The sequence below is a fragment of the Penicillium hordei genome (genome assembly GCF_028827395.1).
Source record: "Penicillium hordei strain IBT 12815 chromosome Unknown utg000004l_segment0_segment0, whole genome shotgun sequence".
NCBI lineage: Eukaryota > Fungi > Ascomycota > Eurotiomycetes > Eurotiales > Aspergillaceae > Penicillium > Penicillium hordei.
Genome location: NW_026623145.1, coordinates 2364913 through 2383711, shown reverse-complemented (window position 1 = coordinate 2383711; position 18799 = coordinate 2364913). Strand labels below are relative to the sequence as shown.

The 18799-nt window shown below is 49.9% G+C and overlaps 8 protein-coding genes across 8 annotated transcripts; 6 read left to right on the top strand and 2 right to left on the bottom strand.

The window, feature by feature from the left end:
* Positions 1 to 179: 179 nt before the first annotated feature.
* Positions 180 to 1941, top strand: N7537_008118 (MDR family MFS transporter; the record flags this gene model as incomplete). The annotated part of the gene is made up of 3 exons (XM_056899173.1): positions 180 to 646; positions 709 to 853; positions 910 to 1941. 3 exons carry the CDS (start codon positions 180 to 182, stop codon positions 1939 to 1941), a joined length of 1644 nt encoding a protein of 547 aa, XP_056751249.1.
* A 479-nt stretch (positions 1942 to 2420) lies between these two features.
* Positions 2421 to 3915, top strand: N7537_008117 (uncharacterized protein; the record flags this gene model as incomplete). Its single annotated transcript, XM_056899172.1, has 7 exons — positions 2421 to 2602; positions 2661 to 2773; positions 2854 to 2934; positions 3060 to 3482; positions 3537 to 3571; positions 3664 to 3802; positions 3866 to 3915. 7 exons carry the CDS (start codon positions 2421 to 2423, stop codon positions 3913 to 3915), a joined length of 1023 nt encoding a protein of 340 aa, XP_056751248.1.
* Positions 3916 to 5538: 1623 nt separating this feature from the next.
* On the top strand, positions 5539 to 6564 carry N7537_008116 (amidohydrolase family protein; the record flags this gene model as incomplete). The annotated part of the gene is made up of 2 exons (XM_056899171.1): positions 5539 to 5590; positions 5642 to 6564. The coding sequence occupies 2 exons, from the start codon at positions 5539 to 5541 to the stop codon at positions 6562 to 6564; spliced, it is 975 nt and encodes a 324-aa protein (XP_056751247.1).
* A 739-nt stretch (positions 6565 to 7303) lies between these two features.
* On the top strand, positions 7304 to 9129 carry N7537_008115 (cytochrome P450; the record flags this gene model as incomplete). Its single annotated transcript, XM_056899170.1, has 5 exons — positions 7304 to 7403; positions 7457 to 7520; positions 7597 to 7976; positions 8032 to 8604; positions 8672 to 9129. The coding sequence occupies 5 exons, from the start codon at positions 7304 to 7306 to the stop codon at positions 9127 to 9129; spliced, it is 1575 nt and encodes a 524-aa protein (XP_056751246.1).
* Positions 9130 to 11252: 2123 nt separating this feature from the next.
* On the bottom strand, positions 11253 to 11767 carry N7537_008114 (uncharacterized protein; the record flags this gene model as incomplete). Its single annotated transcript, XM_056899169.1, has 2 exons — positions 11253 to 11561; positions 11618 to 11767. 2 exons carry the CDS (start codon positions 11765 to 11767, stop codon positions 11253 to 11255), a joined length of 459 nt encoding a protein of 152 aa, XP_056751245.1.
* Positions 11768 to 12807: 1040 nt separating this feature from the next.
* On the bottom strand, positions 12808 to 15234 carry N7537_008113 (uncharacterized protein; the record flags this gene model as incomplete). Its single annotated transcript, XM_056899168.1, has 2 exons — positions 12808 to 12976; positions 13028 to 15234. 2 exons carry the CDS (start codon positions 15232 to 15234, stop codon positions 12808 to 12810), a joined length of 2376 nt encoding a protein of 791 aa, XP_056751244.1.
* Positions 15235 to 15468: 234 nt separating this feature from the next.
* N7537_008112 (mitochondrial 37S ribosomal protein bS18m) lies at positions 15469 to 16246 on the top strand (the record flags this gene model as incomplete). The annotated part of the gene is made up of 3 exons (XM_056899167.1): positions 15469 to 15607; positions 15712 to 15947; positions 16040 to 16246. The coding sequence occupies 3 exons, from the start codon at positions 15469 to 15471 to the stop codon at positions 16244 to 16246; spliced, it is 582 nt and encodes a 193-aa protein (XP_056751243.1).
* Positions 16247 to 16630: 384 nt separating this feature from the next.
* On the top strand, positions 16631 to 18578 carry N7537_008111 (WD40 repeat domain-containing protein; the record flags this gene model as incomplete). The annotated part of the gene is made up of 3 exons (XM_056899166.1): positions 16631 to 16646; positions 16699 to 16787; positions 16848 to 18578. 3 exons carry the CDS (start codon positions 16631 to 16633, stop codon positions 18576 to 18578), a joined length of 1836 nt encoding a protein of 611 aa, XP_056751242.1.
* Between the last annotated feature and the right edge of the window lie 221 nt (positions 18579 to 18799).

Genomic DNA, 18799 nt, shown 5'->3' with positions numbered 1-18799 from the left:
TGCTAGCATTTAAGTAACTACCCAAAGTCGGGCAATATGGACATCAATACTTTCGTCGACAGTCTCCAGCGAATATCTATATTTTTGCCTGCCATTTCCACTTCATTACGACTCCTTTGAGCAGAGCTGAACCCGCGGACCTTCAAACAACTACTAAGTACCACTGTTCACTTCCCGCTATGAGTATAAATGCTTCGACGCCAAGTGAGAGCATGCTCGAAAGCCAAGCCCTTGATCGCGTGGACGAATCAATCCCGATCAAAGCTGGGGATGCCGAGAAGGATGCAGCTCCGGCCCGGGAAATCGTAGGTTTCCGCTGGCTGCTCGTCTGTATTGCTGTTTTCTCCGCCAATCTGCTCTATGGCCTGGATAATACCATTGTGGCGGATATCCAGGCTCCAATTGCGGGTGACTTTAACGAGTACACGCGGCTGGGTTGGCTCGGCGTGGGCTTCACCTTGGGATCGGTGGTTTTCATTCTTCCGCTGGGCAAAGCTTACGCTATTTTCGATACAAAATGGCTCTTCCTTGGCTGCTTGACCATGTTTGCTGCTGGTAGTGCCCTCTGTGGCGCTGCCCCTAGTATGAATGCCATTATTGTCGGGCGTGTGTGGGCGGGAGCCGGAGGGGCGGGCATGTATCTGGGGTAATTTCGATCATGACAGGAAGAGCAGAAAGAGAGAGAGAGGGCTAACGATGATGACCTAGAAATCTGAATCTGATCACTATCCTGACCACCCCCACGGAGCAGCCTGTATATGTTGGCCTGGTTGGATTAATTTACGGCACTGGCTGTATTCTGGGTCCCATTATTGGCGGTGCCTTTTCCGATAGTTCGGCCACATGGCGATGGGTACGTGGAATCCATTTCGCATTTCTCCGGCCGAGTATGCTAACTACAGTGGACAGTCATTCTATCTCAATCTGGTCATCTTTGGAGTCATGTCACCCATCTATGTATTCCTTTTGCCCTCCCTACCACGCCCAGCAGGCGAAGGCCGCAGCTTCCTCAAGAAGCTTGTGGAGTTAGACTGGGTGGGTACCGTCCTTTCCGCAGGAATGCACATCTCCATCATCTTGTTCATCGTATTTGGGGGTGTCGAATGGTCCTGGACGGATGGGCGGAATATCGCTCTGTACGTGGTGTCCGCCGTCTGCACTATTGCCTTCTTCGCCAGCCAGTATTTCTGTGTGGGAACCACCAAAAAGGACCGATTGTTCCCCGGCGAGTTCTTACGAGACCCCACTATGATCCTCCTCTATGTCATCATGGCCTGTGGTGGTGCCGCCCTTTTTGTGGCAGTTTATTATATCCCACTCTACTTCCAGTTTGTCCACGGCGACTCCGGTATAATGTCAGCGGTGCGTTTGTTGCCATTTGTCTGCTTCTACGTGGCCACGATTCTGCTTTGCGGCTATGCCATGCCCAAGACCGGCTACTTTATCATCTGGTACCTGCTGAGCGGCGTCTTCATGCTCATTGGAGCCGTGTTGATGTACACCGTGAAACTGGATACCAGTCCCGCCAACGTCTACGGGTACTCCATCCTGTTGGGACTTGGTATGACCACCACGCAGGCCGCTTACGCGGTGGGTCCGGCCATTGTGACCCCCGACCGCGTAGCCGAATGTCTTCAGTTCATGAACATCGGCCAGGGCCAGAGTCAGCTGCTGGGATTGGCTATCGCAAGTGCCATTTTCCAGACCAAGACCCTCAGCGGTCTCACTTCTCTGTTGGCGGATAAGGGATATTTGCAGACTGACATCCAAGGTGCCGTTGCTGGCGCCCAGAGTACTCTGATGGAGCGGCTGCCCCCGGCATTGAAGACGGCAGCGCTGAAGGTGATTGTGAGTTCGATCAGTGATGTCTACGTAATGGCGATTTCGGCTGGCGCCCTGTACGTGGTTGCATCCTGCCTGCTACCTCGCCGTCGGTTTTAGGATCATTCCACGGTGAGGGGAAGCACCAATAGCAGACGGAATACTGGCTTTGAATCCGCCACTTGAGGTGTATTGGGTAATGGGGTTTCTTTTCTTCTTGTCCTTTTTGCCTGAGGTAAGGCTCTAGGCCTATGCTTCCCTTTTTTTTTGTTTATAAATCATAATTTGCCCAGCCAATAGAGTCAAAATATTTTCCCGGGGATAGGAGATAGGATAGTATAGAATCTCAGCAGCCGAGAATCCCCACATTTCAGCCGCGGTTGACAAAGCCCTAGATACAGGGTTTATAATCTACAGCAACACCCATGGATTTGTTACTTTTATCTCCGAAACTCCGTATCTTACCTAATATCAGTGAAGATAGATCAAAGATCAAATAAACGTATATATAGTCCTTATCTCTCTATCCCGCTCACCCCGCACTGACGTCGAAACAAATTACTTCGCGCATCTATCAATTCTACAGCAAAATACACACCATGGCCTCTTCGATTCCCAGCACCTACAAACAGGCGGTCTTCAAGGAACAAGGCGCGGGCCTAACCTTAGAAGAGGTTACACTGAATCTCCCCAAGCGCGACGAGATTCTAGTCAAAGTCGAAGCCTGCGGCGTGTGCCATTCGGACCACTTTGCGCAAACGAACCTCATGGGAGGAGGATTGTGAGCCATCCCATCAAGGAATACATGACATGTTGCCTAATCTCCGGTTCTTATACAGTCCCCTCGTTCCCGGTCATGAGATCATCGGACGCGTGGCGGCCGTTGGGGAGGGCGAGACTGTTTGGAAGGAAGGAGATCGGATTGGAGGTGCATGGCACGGTGGGCACGATGGTACGTATACTATTCATTCTCCGCCTTCAAAAGGGCAGGTTCCTTGACGAGACTATACTGATGCGTGGTGCACTGGACAGGTACCTGCGGGGCATGCAAGAAGGGCTTCTTCCAGATGTGCGATAATGAGCAGATCAACGGCATTTCCCGAAATGGCGGCTGTATGTCTTTGCCCTTTCTTTACTTCTCTCCCTTCTCCTGTGATGTGCCGCTCTTCTAGTATTCCGCTTATTCCACTTAGTGTAATGATATCTCAATGCTAATCTGACACCTCCCGCCCCGGTAGATGCCGAATATTGTCTCATCCGCCGCGAAGCCGCCGTGCACGTTCCTGACCATGTCAATGCTGCCAAATACGCACCTATGCTCTGTGCTGGTGTAACGGTCTTCAATTCGATGCGCAAAATGAACATCCCCCCTGGTGAAGTGGTCGCCATCCAGGGTCTGGGCGGACTCGGCCATCTTGCCCTCCAGTATGCGAACAAGTTTGGCTACCGTGTCGTGGCACTCTCGCGAGACTCCACAAAGGAGGAATTTGCACGAAAGCTGGGGGCACATGAGTATATTGACACGAGTAAAGAGGATTCCGTCGCTGCTTTGCAGAGACTTGGTGGCGCTTCGCTAATCGTGTCTACGGCACCTGTGCCGGAGATCATTAACCCGCTAATTCAGGGCCTCGGTGTGATGGGGAAACTGTTGATTCTGTCAAGTAAGCTTTCCTTGGGTGGTTTTAAGGCATTTGATTGGATGCTGATAATAATAGTTGTTGGTGGTATTGAGGTGCACACTGGAATGTTGGTAAGTAGGAATTTGCTATCTGAAGACCAGACAGAAACGAAAACGGAGATGATCGCAGTATTCAAGTGATGAAAATACTAACCACAATGCAGGTTGGAAAGGGTAAATCCATCTGGAGCTGGCCCAGCGGTCATGCCACCGATTCCGAGGAAGCCATCGCGTTTGCCGACCTACATGGCATCGATTGTATGGTAAAGGAGTTCCCTTTGGAGCAGTGCAACGAAGCATTCGGTATGATAGCTCCTTCCTTTATTTATGGGTTTATTCTCTGACGGCTTGTCCTATTTTCTATAGCGGCTATGATGGAGGGAAGTGTGCGGTTCCGTGCCGTCATCACCATGTAGTAAGGAATTGGAAGGTATATTAGGGACAGTTCCCATTATGCTTGTCATGCTGGTAGTATTTACGTAGGACGAAGTGTGAAAGGTGGGAAGGTGTGAAATATACATAGGATGGGGTGTGCAAAGTGTGAAAGGCGTGATAGATTGGGTATTTATTTCTACTAGGTACTAGATCCCACGTAATATGATTCGTCTTCCCTTGTAGTCGGACTGTACATTGCGCGCTCCTTAGCAGTTGTCTAGAATTTCACACGCAATTTTCTCTGCCATCGCATCTACTTCGAGTTAGACACTCCGTTCGAAGAAATGTATGTATAAGGGATGATAAAGACTTACAAAGCGTGGACTGGGGGTGGCCTGGTGGTAGAAACCGCAAAGCTGAGGCATCCACAACCCGCAGGACGTCATCACCCTTGACTAGAGCTATAGAGTCATCCACGGCCTGGCTGTCATTTGCCAGGCCCATAGGACAGGTACAGGAGGCATGGAAGATGGCATCAAAGCTCTTCCGGACATGATCCAGGATTTCCACATCCGTAGCGACCTGAGAGCGAGGGAAGTATTCAGGACCAATGAGAATAGGCTTGATAGCAGTGCAGTGGGAAGCCGCTCATTCGTTGTATTCTTGGTTGGCTTGAGCCTCAAACGCTTCATTCAGCAGAGCCGACTGTGTGATGACATTGACCCGGTGGGAGGGGGAGTAGATGATATGATCCTGCATGTTTTATCCCATACCTGGCCGCTGCAACGAGGGGGATACCATTTGTCTTTAGCCTGGTCGCAGGGCCCACGCCAGAAACCATGAGCAACTGAGGTGATGAGAATGCCCCCGCCTAGAGAACAATTGAATTATCTCCTTTCGTGCGGGTAGCGTGTACGCATGGCCCATTGTCTCCACGTCGAGTGCGACAGGCTTTCATCGGCATCTTCATCCTAGCAGGCCGGTATTGGGACTGGGGTCCATTCTCCAGCCACCATATTTTTGGTGATGACGGCAATGTGACCGCTTGGGGATCATTCACACGTCCCGCACTCTGAGGAAAATGATTATTTCCCCCTGAGCCGCTCAGACGCGGGTGAACTCGGCAAACCAGATCTTTGAATCTCAGTAGATGGAGGATACCTCACCGTCCTTCGGATCGGAAAATAGTACTAAGCTGTCTATTTTCACCCTGAAGGTGGCACCTCCATGGCCTGATTGAGATCAGGCGTTATAGCGGAAGGACACGATGTTGCTGCAGGGAAGATGATCACCCCAAAGGAGTTTCGGAGGGATATTTCCTCTTTCGGAAGCAGCAGGAGAGGGTGATAAGATTATTAAGCGCCCATAAATGAAGACCACCAATTTGGAGGGCACATATGCGTATAGATCTATAAACACACTCCGTAGTCCTTCTCTCTCCATGTTGGCGTTTCTTCGGAGTATTCCGTAACCCCTGCAAAGCTCACCCGCCGCCGTTGATCCGCGTTCAAAGGTGGTGCTCTGGTATCATGATGATCGCCAATCAGGGTGGTACGGTCGCTGCATGCAAGGAAAAGGGGAAGGGCACAGGTAGTCAGTCGCATATCTGTATTTGAGCAAGAAATACTAAGTGCTGGTTTTCTAAAGGTTATCTCTTTTCTATGATGGAGAAAATCGATGTACACCACCATTTCTATCCTTTGGCTATGCGTCAAGGTCAGTGTCGCGCGTATTGGAACGGGGGCCCCATTGATTAACCTTTAATAGCCCTGGATCGCGCGGGTGGTGATCCTTCGGGCTGGTACACTCCACCCTGGACGCTGGAGCTGGACCAGGACATGGCACGACGGATGAAAGTGACCACCACCATTCTCTCCGTCACCGCACCGGGGCCATGCATCGAGACTGATGTTACTAAAGCTGCCGCCCTAGCGCGCAGTTGTAATGAATCCGCCGCCGCCATTCGGGACGCTCAGCCGCGCCAATATGGCTTCTTCGCCTCAGTCCCCTCTCTGTTCGACACGGCGGCAGTGTTGAAGGAAATTGATTACGCCTGCACCACTCTCCGTGCCGATGGAGTCACGCTGTTTACTCGCTACGGCAAGGGTCCCAATTATCTGGGACATGCAGCCTTTCGACCTATCTGGGCTGATCTCAGCCGCCGCGGCGCCGTGGTCTTCATACACCCAACCCACCCGGTCGATACGCAGCTCATCAACACCTGGCTACCGCAGCCTATGTTTGACTATCCGCATGAGACTGGCCGGGCTGCCATGGATCTGCTGACCAGTGGCATTTTGCAAGACTATCCGGGATGCAAGATCATCCTGTCCCACGCGGGTGGAACCCTGCCGTACCTCATTCACCGGGCGGCTACTATGCTGCCCTTGATGCCACGCAAGCTCGGTCTGTCAACTGAAGAGCTGGTGGAGGCTGCCCGGACTTTCTATTTTGACACAGCCATCTCATCAAACTCGGTCACGTTGAAGGCGTTGTTCGAGTTTGCTGCACCAGGCCATGTGCTCTTCGGCAGTGACTTCCCAAATGCGCCGCAGGACGCAATCCAACGCTTCACAGACTTTTTGGAGGCGTACGAGCTACCGGAAGAGACCAAGCGGCAGGTAGACAGCGGGGCGGCTATAGAGTTGTTTCCGCGTTTGAAGGGGAGCCTAGATAAAGCGAAGCTCTGACATGGGGTCAATTCTAGCTATACACGAGAAGTTATTGGACAAGTGTTGGAGCCGAGGCTGGTGAAACTATATTGCTAATAATCTAATGATTATTTGTAAAGCACAGTGCGGGTATAATAGTAAAACCATTCGCTTGCAACGTGTCATCCCATTGAGGAAACTACCAATGTATGATCTATATGTCTGTGAATGCTAGAGTTGGGACTTTGTTAGCCTCACTTAGGCAAGTCTTAATAACTTCATGTTCCACATAGCACCCAGACAATCCCAATTCTCGGCTTTCCTCCTGGACGACGCAGTCATTCTTCCTGAACCCTGTATCAGACATGGATGCTCACGACCAGATGACCATGAAATCCACCCTCCCAGATAGAGGGCCCCAGTTTCCTGGGTCTACTAGTTCATGACATCAGAGCCTTGCAGCATGCATCTCTTTGGGGATGATTAAGAGCTCTAGTTTTGGATACCAAATCCCTTCCTTTCAATGGCCAGTTAACTCTAGAACCGACTCTCATAGTATATTCCAGCAAACTCTACACAATGAAAGAGGAGAATGTTTCGCCAAGGGAAATATTAGTGGGTAACCGAGTCTCTTTTTGGTGATCGCAACCAATCCCATTATGCATGCAACTTGGCATCAGCCCCTCGCCTTCGATCCATAAGTCAGCACCCCACACTAATGCCCCTACTAAAGAACTCCAATCGCCAAAGGAGTCAACCCAGATAGATCTCATTGACTATGGAACCATCATTGCTTTCGCTGCTGGTATTGTTACCAGCCATCGTGCTCGTACGATATGCCTTCACCTACGGTCATCGGATTAGCACCATGCCCACCGGTGAGTCTTCGACTTCAAGATCGACTGAGAGTGTATTTACTCATCTAGCGTAGGTCCACCTACTCTACCCTTTATTGGAAACATTCACCAGATCCCCAAGAAGTACACCCATATCAAGTATGTGCAATGACCTCCCCCCTTTTCCTTTGAAGCAGACAGAAAATCCTCACCGCCATTGTTTTACGAGGTCCAGGTTCACCGAATGGGCCGCCCAGTATGGCGGGTTATATATGCTCAAGATCGGAAATGGCAATATGGCCGTCATCACCGATCGCCGGCTAGTCAAAGAAGTCCTCGATCGCAAGAGTAGTATCTACAGCCATCGGCCCCATTCCTTTGTCTCGCACGATCTCATCACTAAGGGCAATCACCTACTGGTCATGCATTATGGCGACCAGTGGCGCACCTTCCGACGACTGGTTCACCAGCACTTCATGGAGACCATGGTAGAAAATCACCACACCAAAATCGTCAACGCTGAGGCTATACAGCTCATACGAGACTACATGATCGACCCGGAGCACCATATGGCCCATCCCAAGCGGTACAGTAACAGTATCACCAACTCGATCGGTATGTCTTCCATAATGGATTTACTGTGGGAATAACCCCTAAAGCCCTATCACAGTATTCGGGATCCGCACGGCTAACCGGAAGGGATCAAACATGCGACGGCTTTACAAACTCATGGAGGAATGGTCGGAAGTCATGGAAACCGGCGCAACACCACCAGTAGACCTATTCCCATGGTTGAAACTGTTACCACAATGGCTGTTTAACAACTATATCGACCGGGCTAAGTCTATCGGTGTGCAGATGGAGACCCTCTACGTCGACATCCTGAACAAGGTGATCAAGCGACGGGAAAATGGCCACAACAATGGTACTTTTATGGACAAGGTCCTGGATAGCCAGGAGAAACACAATCTCCCCTGGCACCAGCTGGCCTTTATCGGCGGTGTTCTGATGGAAGGCGGTTCGGACACTACCTCCAGTCTCATCCTGACTATCGTACAAGCGTTGATCCAAAACCCCGATGTTCAACGAAAGGCGCATGCTGAAATTGATGCTGCAGTCGGCCACAACCGGTCGCCTGTTTGGGAGGACTTTGAGCGACTTCCTTATATCAATATGATTGTCAAGGAAGGTCATCGGTGGAGGCCTATACTTCCACTCTGTTTTCCTCATGCACTAGGAGAAAGTGAGGCTATTTCTTTCTTAATTTTTTTTTCTTTCAAATTATAATCATCTTCTAACCTCTGTACTAGGCGACTGGGTTAATTACAAATTCCTCCCCAAAGGCACAACAGTCGTGATCAACACCTGGGGAATGCACATGGATCCGTCCCACCCCGATGACCCAACCGCTTTCATCCCCGAGCGCTTTGCCAAACATCCTAAATTGGCTCCCGAATATGTGTCGGGAACATGGGAACGTCGCGATCACTACGGCTACGGCGTTGGGCGCCGGATCTGTCCTGGCATCCACCTGGCCGAGCGCAACATGTTCCTAGCCATTGCCAAACTGCTGTGGGCGTTTGACTTCCAAGCGGGAGAGGGCCAGGTGGATAGTGATCCGGTGAGTGGGTATCATAATGGCTTCCTTTACTGTGCCAAAGATTATCCTTGTCGGCCTGTGATACGCAACGAGACCATTCGGGCTACGATTGAGAGGGAATATGCCACTGCGACGGCGGAGGTGTTTTCTACGTTCACTGAGGGATAGTTGATGGTCGGGACAGACGGATTGGAATCATTGATGGAGCTGCGGTTAGGGAAGAGAATGGTCGCGTGTTGTTTCCTGGTTTTACTATAGGTTTCAGAGCTAAACATAGTATGCATTTGTCGTTCAACATCAATGAAGTAGGGTTGCAGCAACTTCAGTCCATTTGTGCTCAATCCATGTGGGCAACTTTATAGCCACGTTGGAATCATCCTTGATGTCTGTGAAGAGGTTTTGGATTTGTTTCTCCTATTATTGTCCACCTGAGACTGAATCCGCAATTGCGAGGGCTTGCAAGGACTTGAATTCTCTTTATTGACTCTGTACTAAAAGACTAGGCCTCCCAATCTCGGAAGATATTTTCTAATTTGGGCCCCTATATCCAAGACAAGGGGGCTGCATAGAATAGGGAAACAATCGCCGGATGCTGGTGTATCAGCTTTCCTTCAGTTTATGCCTTCTTCCGTGGTCCCATCTGTAATAGAAATTCGGCCTCAGCTACCAAAAGCAAAAAGAGAAATGCCATAGATGGCCCCCATAATCCCTGCAGCAACAACATTCACCGGAGAACTCGTAATCACTACCGCACAGCCCATGCTCATGTACCAGCAGATGAAACGAATCCAAAAAGGTTTCTTCCCTCGGATAGACATAATACTGAGTAATATAAACAAATAGAACGGTATAAACATCAACGAACCCCCCTAAAGGATCTTGGGCATATGGCTGAAAGGGTGGAATAACTGCGGCAACGGCCATTAGCGATCGGGGCATCGAAGCTCTCCAAAGTGATGGTAACTGACCAGACAACAAAAGAAGCAAATATAAGACGTCACCAAGTTTTTCCACGTCCAAGTGTTCGCAGGAACACTCGAATGATGCTTCCAATGACAAGGGTATAAGTATTGTGCCAACCATAAGTGGCACTGCAATCTCGAAAAACAATTGCAAAGACCATGCTTTATTGGCTCCAGAGTCCACAATCTCGGAATGGGGGATGGTGATGTTGTCCGGGTTGGTTGGATCAATCCTGGTGGCATTGCGCCAAGATGGTTGAGGCTGCGTGTATTGGTTAAGATTCATATCTAGAAAACTCTGAAATTGAATGACTCAGAAATGAATCCAAGGTGGTCACGTCAAAGAACTCACAGTCACAAACGCAAGTGGCAGGTATAGTCCAGCGAGAATGCCCAAGATGTTTGTTGGGCGTGTTTGCACAAAATCCAATTGCTCGCGAATGTCTCGACATACACCCGGTATTCTTTGCAACGAGGACTCAACTTCGTCGTGAAGGTAATCTAGATCATTCCTCGCCATTTCAAGCTCGTTAATTAAGCTTGTCTCGTCATCAGTGCGTGGTCCTTGGATCGAGTTAACTTGGTCGAGCAGCACCTGAAGGGTACGTCGATTGTTTCGACAGCAATCTTTAGCGACATGGTGGCAGTCTTCTAGGTGCCGAAGATATTGCATCTTGCTTCCAGAGGGACGAAGCCGTCCTTCGTAAAACCAAGCAAATCAGCCCCAGTACAAGGTTTGTTGTCGCGGGTGGTAATGCTCACCATATAATTGATATCGTCGCATGTCTTTGTTAGAAAAGTGACGGCCTCATCGGTGGTCTTAGTACCCAACGCTCGGCAGAGCCGCATTATATAAGGAAGTCCAGAAACTTCATGTTGAAATACTTGGGGGAGCAAGTTGCGTAACTCCGCTAGGATGCTGTGAGAGTTGATAACCACAATCGCCCGCCTAATCTGGTCGTATTGCATGGATATATCCAAAGTCTTTACTTGGGGATATCTTCCATATGGCTGAAACACGTAAACTGAAAGGACCCTCGCGTGATACGGAGCATTAATCCATTTGACAGCAAACTTCAATGGCACCTGGACGGAGCCTTCTATTTGCGATATGTTACCTTTGATGCCAAGTTAGTACAGGAATAAGAGCTTGCATGGGCCAGGTACTGTACGTTGAGATGGCAGTTCTGGTTGCCATGCTGAGAGAGAAACCTCGTTTGGACATAGGCTTTCCGTAATTCTGGCCATTGTGTCATCACTGAATCTCCATTGATTGTGGAGAATATGAATGACTATTTGACTCGGCAGGGACTAAGCTTCTCGAAACGATCATGGCCGACCAAGAAGATTCTGTGAATAAAGGAAAACGCGCGGCCAAGATGCGTGGTGTCGGAGGTAACCGAGGCAGATTTCCAACTCATTCTCATTTTTCTCTGCAGAAGAGCGTAACTGCCCAAAGCACGTTGACCAGGTATCATATCTCTCGAATATCAGCTCATCCGCATCAGTCGCTTTATACATGAAAGTTTGTCCAACTCGGCCTAGGTTGGGTCGTCCGGCGATTTTAAAGTAGTTCTTCAGGGACTCCTCGCCGGAGATAATCTTAAATATCTCATCCAAATTGAAATCGCGTCGGAACTTTGCGTCTTAGTTATTATTACCGTTCTGAAGAGGCGGTTTTGCCCTTGGCTCACAACTGCTCTGGTTATCCTGCTAGTGAGATTTTGATTCCTTTGCCGAATCCGTCTTCTGCCACGAACAGTTTGCGCAGCCATGTCTTCCAGATCGATAAGTGTCCTCGGACGAGGCAAGCCAGTGGGCGTGCGTGCGAAAAACTCAGCCATAGTGCCCGAGTATTCTATGGCGTCAAAGAAAAACTGGCAAAAACTGGCAAAAACTGAGATTAAACCACGCCAATCGCACTTTGGTCACAATGTAGCTTCAGTAAAGTCTACCAACAAAGTTGCTCTTCACTTGGGACTGGGTTATGACGTGTCCATAGCGATAAAAAGCAAAACCATTCGCCTTGGTTAATCCCAGCTGACCGTAGCTGGTTGGAGCCCCGAAGCGCTAATCAGTACTGCATGCATGCGCCGCAACCTATTGAATGTCCTGTTAGATTTAATGTATTACTACACCGTCACATCGGGAGTATTCCCAGCTTTCCCATGAGTTTGAGCGGAAACTGGAAGAAAAAAATATGACAAGTTCGGCGCATGATATAAGAGGCCGCCACTCCTGTCAGGGCGGTGCGTGGAGTAGTCTGGGGATACTAGCGTTGTCAGCCAGTTCAAAGCCCCAAATAACTGCTCATGTCAATTTCTCTATCACCGGATGCCAATAGTGTCGAATGATCCGATGGATCCGGGTTTCTTCCGAGGCAAAACGACGTCCACGAGAAACCGAGAACATGCAGCTGAAAGAAGGCAAACAACCACCTGGTCTAACCCCCCTTTTGGGATTGATCTCATCCAGTTCAAAGGTGGGCTGTGACTTATGAGGAAGTTCGCATCGAATTGTTTCCAGAAATACTGTTACATGGAAAAAGGAATTATATAGGAAAGAGGTGGGGTTACATATTGATATAAGAGCACACCAAGGTGATCTCAACACAGAGTTTAGACGAGATAAATATCTAAAAAATCTATTAACCTATCTCTATTACTCTTATCGTAATGGTCTCCCCCCTTTCGCCCACTTTTCTTTCGCTGTCCAGCATGTTGCTATATCCCAAGAGGTCCCCTATATCCGCGGCGAGCACCCCATTGCCTGCAGACACTACCCATAGGGAAAGACATTTTCAAACAGCACGATTTCCCATTGCCTTTCCCATTGCCTTTATGGAACTATAATACATTGGCTTGCTATTTAAATACAAAAATTATTACACCGACACTTCATTTGAGATGCCATCAAACTCCAGCCCTTCCTCTTGATCGGTGCGTTTAATCGTCATCAGATGCTCCCAATGCTCGGGGTACTTCTGACTCGCCCATTTCTCTACCTCATCTTTCCAGTATTGGTACGGGATAGCGTTGTAGAACAACCCGATCCTAGGACATAGATTAGCGATTAGAACGCACAGCGAATGAATATGTACTCACGTATTGCTTGTAGGAGGAAGCCCAATCTCAGCTTCCATGTTGTTGATAGCCTCAACGGCCAGATCAAACTCGCATTGCGCTGCCAATGCCTCCATGTACGCAGAATAGAGCGGGCGGTTCGCAGTGATCTCTAGCTTCTTGACCTTACCCATCATCTTGATAGCCTCCTGGGCACCATTGTGATGCTTCTCGCAGACCTTGAAGAAAATCGTGATAGTCTTGTGACAAGGGCCTTCCTCCGACTGAAGAATCTGTCGGAAAATTTCCATGCTCTTTTCTGGCATCTCGCACGCAGCATATGCCATCATCAGACCATTTAGGATTCTTGTGTTGAGATCCACTTCAAGATCCAGTTTCAACATGTTGTGCACAAGCTCTAGGTTGGTCCCATCTGCCGTGCGAGCCAGGCCCTGGAAACAGCGCGCATAAGTGTCTGGCTTGGGGCGTCGACCGGGCTCGTCGGCTTGACGCATATGTCCAAAGACCAAGACGGCAAGATCACTGCGCTTCCGGTTGAAGAAGGAGGTCATGATTTTGGTGCGGACTGAGACCCACGTCTCCGGGAATGCGATCTTCAGAAGTTCGTATGCATTCCACACGTCTGTATCGGACTGGCTTTTGTCCATAATGTACTCGGCGAGCGCGTCGCGCACCGGCATCTTCTGTTCGTCGCTGTAACTGCCTAGTCTTGGACGTAGCAACTCTGAAACGGCATCGAGATCGTTGCGGTAAAGGAGCATGTGTGTCAATGCGGCAATGGTCGCAGACTCTAGACGCACGTTCTCTTGGAAAAGCGGGTCTAGGAGGGAGGATATTTGGTCGAACAAGGCGTCCTTTTCCTCAGATCGACAGAGCATGGCGATGAGCTTGTTTGCAACTGGCAGGTTGTGACTTGTGAGGGAGGTCACGTCAATCTTTTCGTCAACGATCTTCAAAGTCTCTTCGACATCGCCGGCCTGGATACGCGACTCCAGTTCTAAGATATGAGTTTGGCTATCTGGGGTGAGACCCCACTGGCCTGCCAGCGCCATGAAATCAGAAGCCAACTGGGGGTTCTGCGTCGCGTTTGCATACTGAATAAGGTTATTAACGAGGTCAATGTTGATGGACCCCTTGAGTTGAGAATCCTTCGCAATCCATGCATGGGCCTTTTGCGCAAGAGCAGAAGCGTTGCTCCCCTTTGCTGCTTCCCAGAGCAAGAATATGCTAGCAGTGTCTTCGGTGGGCTCATTGGGGAGAGAATTGAAGATCTCCTCCGCCGCCTCTACCCGCGAATTCACGAGATAATATTTTATGAGAGCCTCTCTCGCAGCCATGGAGGGTTCTGAGTCACTGGCAATTGGAGAGTCGTAGACAGTTTGAGCCGCTTTCCACTGACCGTGGTCGATGAGAAATTTAACGATCTCCCCATGCGACGCCTGGTCAAACTTGTTGCCGTGGTTTCCCCACTCGTCAACAATCTTCCGCACCTGTCGCAGATCGTCTTTCATGGCAAATCCTTCCATAATTGTGAGCCATGGTGACGGGACAGCCTTGCTCATTTGACCCCAAAACTTCAACAAGGTATGCCTAGCATCCTCCGGATTGCCATTCATAGCCAAGATGTTGATATAGAGACCAAGGGCTGGCCGGCTGATCTTCCCCGGACCAAATCCGTGATCGAGGTTTAGTTCTTGATATGCGTATCGGGCAAGGTTCATGACAACCTCACGAGCCTGTGGGGCACAGCCGGACTCAGAGAGTACATCCAACACTTTTTCGAGGTTCTCAGTCGAGAAAACATTTTGCCAGTCTTCTTCCTCCATCTCGTTCTGCTGGGCCCTTAGATGTTTGAAGGTGATGATCAGCGCGCGGGCTTGGAAATGACTGATGAGCATTGGTGTCTCAAGCCGCATTGTGAAAAAAGTTTGGAATGCCTTTGCAAGAATATCACTCGGAGGAGTTCTGCTTCTATCTTTGAGTGCCCTCATCAAGTCAGCCATTGGTTTCAGGCCCTTTTCGGAGGGCAAAGTAGATTGTGACCGCTCGGGGTCTGAACTGAAGACAAAGAGGTTGCGTCGTGATATATAAGGGAGACTCGACATAGCAGGTCGTACACGGGCAGGGGTGATTGTGTGCAATAGGCGATTTCGATGGCATTGGGAGAACCGAAGTGGTTCATTGTTGATAATTGCCCGGAAGACCCGTCTCGTGAGATGGGACTGCATTATAGATGATGTGGGGTGAGCTTATAGCCAAATTAAACAAGAGGAATTGGATAAAAACGTGTAGTCCCAAGTTGACTCGCAATCCGCATAGAATCATGAAAAATGGGGGTTCGCGACGCGGAGAGATCTGGAAGCGGAAGAAGGCTTGGCAAAAAAAGATCTCATCTCCGCGTTGCCCGGTCTCCCTATCACCGTTTTCAACATCTACAACCAATCAGGGATTGAAAGGTCAAGATGTCTCTGAACCTCTTTTCCTCGTCGTCATTGCTGCGCAATGCCGCGACTACAGCCAATGTTGGCCTGTCGCTCTGTCGCTGGAGCTCTACCGCTGCCATGAGCGCTTTCACTTCCCAGCGCGCCACAAGCTCACAGAGTATGTGATGGACCCGATATACCCAGAGTATCTATTTGTTGTGCCATCCTATGATATGGAACACATTTATTTGAGTGTGAGCAGCGACTAACGCGTTGCGATAGCCTCCCAAGTGGTCCAACGACGCCGGTTACCCAGTCGCCTAAAGTTCCTCGAAGACCAGAAGGCGCAAGGCGAGAGCCGAGCCCTTGAGAGATACCAAACCCGTGATTTCAAGGCTGGAGACGTATACTCCCCTCACGATCTTAGCCCGGCCGAGATGAAGAAATGGGGAAAGCGCCAGAACCCTCAGACAGATGCTTTCGATGCATTGAACATGAATCCTATGGATTTGTACAAGGTACGGAGTTCTCGATCCAACGGAGCCATTATTTTTATGGAGTGTGTATCATGACAAACAGCGACTGACTGTTCGCTCTTTTATCATTACAGAACTTCTCCGTCATGTCCGAATATATGACCAGCATGGGCCGTATCAAACCCCGATCCATCACCGGCCTCCGACCTGTCAACCAGCGCAAAATTGCCAAGGCTCTCCGGAGAGCCATCGGTATGGGTCTTATGCCTAGTGTCCACCGACACCCCGAAATCCTCGCAGCCGAGATGCGGGCACGTATGGAGGGCCCTGGAGGTTTCTAAGCCGAGCATACTACTTTGGAGTCATTGTTTCTGGGATTCTAAACAGTTTTGGGGAGATCTCCTTGTACAAGTACAGGCCGGTGCCTGGTGGAAGGGGCACGACTTAGTGTATTATTACTCTTAGCGCTATGCATTGATTTTATTAAGAGATACAGCTTTCAGCTTCCTTTGTGGTAGAATATTTGGAGTTACCAGATATATTCCGTATGTGTTGACCACGATATTTCTCTTTCCTGCATATTCTCAAATGCTTGTTTTATGTAGACAATTCGTGGCTGTGTTCCCCGCTATTGTGGCCCGGGTACGTCAGTCAATAAACAGCGGACTAGCGGACTTTCCTCTGCTTTCTCCCAACTCCTCTGGTTGAGAGTGCAGACCTTAGCAATGTCACTTACGAATGGTGAGAACCTGACAGCCTCATATTGTCTTTCATTATCCTGACATATTCAAAGAGTCCATTTGGGCTCCTAGCCCCTCCACCACCCGCGGCCAGCCCACCCAGCTCTCTTCTGATTCTAAAGGCGAGCGATTGGCCTATGCAGTATGTAATTACAATAATCTCTACATTAGCACTGCCTCGTTCTGACACAAGCAATTATAGTCCAACAAATCCATCTTCCTGCGTTCAATCGATGACCCCGCAGTCGCTAGGCAGTACACCGAACACAAGGCGCAGACAACTGTCGCACGCTTCGCCCCCTCCGGTTTCTACGTTGCAAGTGGTGACGCTGCTGGAATCGTGAGAGTATGGGATTGTGTCGGTGAGGGAATCACCAAGGGTGAATACAGCATTGTTAATGGTCGAATCAACGATTTGGCCTGGGACGGAGACTCCCAGCGCATTATTGCTGTCGGCGATGGCAAGCAGCGATATGGACACTGTATTACCTGGGACAGTGGAAACACCGTTGGAGAGATCCACGGCCATACGCAACAGCTCAACACCGTGTCAATTAGGCAGCAGCGGCCTCTGCGTGCCGCCACTGCCGGTGACGACAGAAAGACAGTCTTCTACCACGGAGCGCCGTTCAAGTTCAACAACGGAATTGCCGATAAACACTCAAACTACATCTACGGGGTTGGCTTTAGCCCGGATGGTTCGCACTTAGTCAGTGTTGGTGCAGACCGGAAGATCTGGCTCTACGACGGCAAGACTGGCGAGACCAAGGGTCAGATCGGCGAAGGAGAACACAATGGCAGTATCTTTGGTGTGTCCTGGGCCAAGGACTCGCGAAAGTTCGTTACTGCAAGCGCGGACCGGACTGTCAAGATCTGGGATGTGGAAGCCGGCAAAGCAACACAGACTTGGACCTTGGGCGAGGAGGGTGCTATGGCTGTTCGCGACCACCAAGTTGGCGTGGTCTGGCCCCCAGGCAGAAGCGATAACCTGCTTATCAGTTTGTCTCTCAGTGGAGACTTGAACTACCTGGTCGAGGGAACCCCCGAACCCCGCCAGGTTGTCTCGGGTCACCAGAAGAGCATAACCTCCTTGGCACAGACTACTGTGGATAACAAGGAAACTTTATGGACAGGCAGCTTTGACGGAAGAGTCTGCAACTGGGATGTAGCTTCAGGTAGGGCCGAAGAGATCGAAGGAGATGCCCACCCCGGTTACGTCGCCGGGCTTGCTACCACATCAGAGGGAAGCGGTAGGATTTACAGTGTCGGCTGGGACGACACCCTCCGTTCTGTCGATGTCGCTGCCAAAACATACACTGGCAGCGCTTCCAAACTCAATGGACAGCCGAAGGGTGTTGCAGCTGGTGACTCGACCGTGCTTGTTGGCGAAGCCGAAACCGTCGAGATCTTCCAGGATGGCAAGAAGACCGGAGAATACAAGACAGACTTTGCAGCTACAACTGTAGCCGCACACGGTTCTCAAGCAGCCGTTGGAGGTGAGAATGGATCTGTTCAGATTTGTGCCATCTCCAGCTCTCGGCTTTCTCCCCGGGCAGACATCAATGCCTCCCGCAATGCAATCTCTGCTCTTGCCTTCTCCCCCGACGCCTCACACTTGGCCGTGGGTGACTTGCGGGGACGTGTCCTGGTTTTCAAGGTTTCGGATGGCAGTCTGGTGACAGACCGCTGGACGGCGCATACTGCACGAATCACATCACTTGCCTGGAACGAGGCTGGCTCACACGTTGTGAGTGGATCGCTGGACACAAACATCTTCGTTTGGAGCTTGTCTAAGCCAGGCGACTGGCTTGAGCTACAAAATGCTCACAAGGAGGGTGTCCATGGCGTCGGGTGGGTTGCAGGAGGATCCAAGATCATTTCAGCTGGCGCTGATGCAGCGGTGAAGGTGTGGAAAGTGGAAGGCTTGAAATAATTGTGAAGTAGCTGTGGCTGTAGTTTGCTGCGAAATTATAAAGGTCGAGCTTGACCTTTTCTTTGTTAATCAAAGAGATTCGAAACCAGTATAGATAATCAAATCTATTAATATAAAGTCGCCCAAGTTAATTGGCAAAGGCAAAAAGCAAAACAAAGAGGTGCGTGGCAATGGAAAGCGGGGGGTGGCCGTAATTGGCTTCCAATCGTTGCCAACAAGTT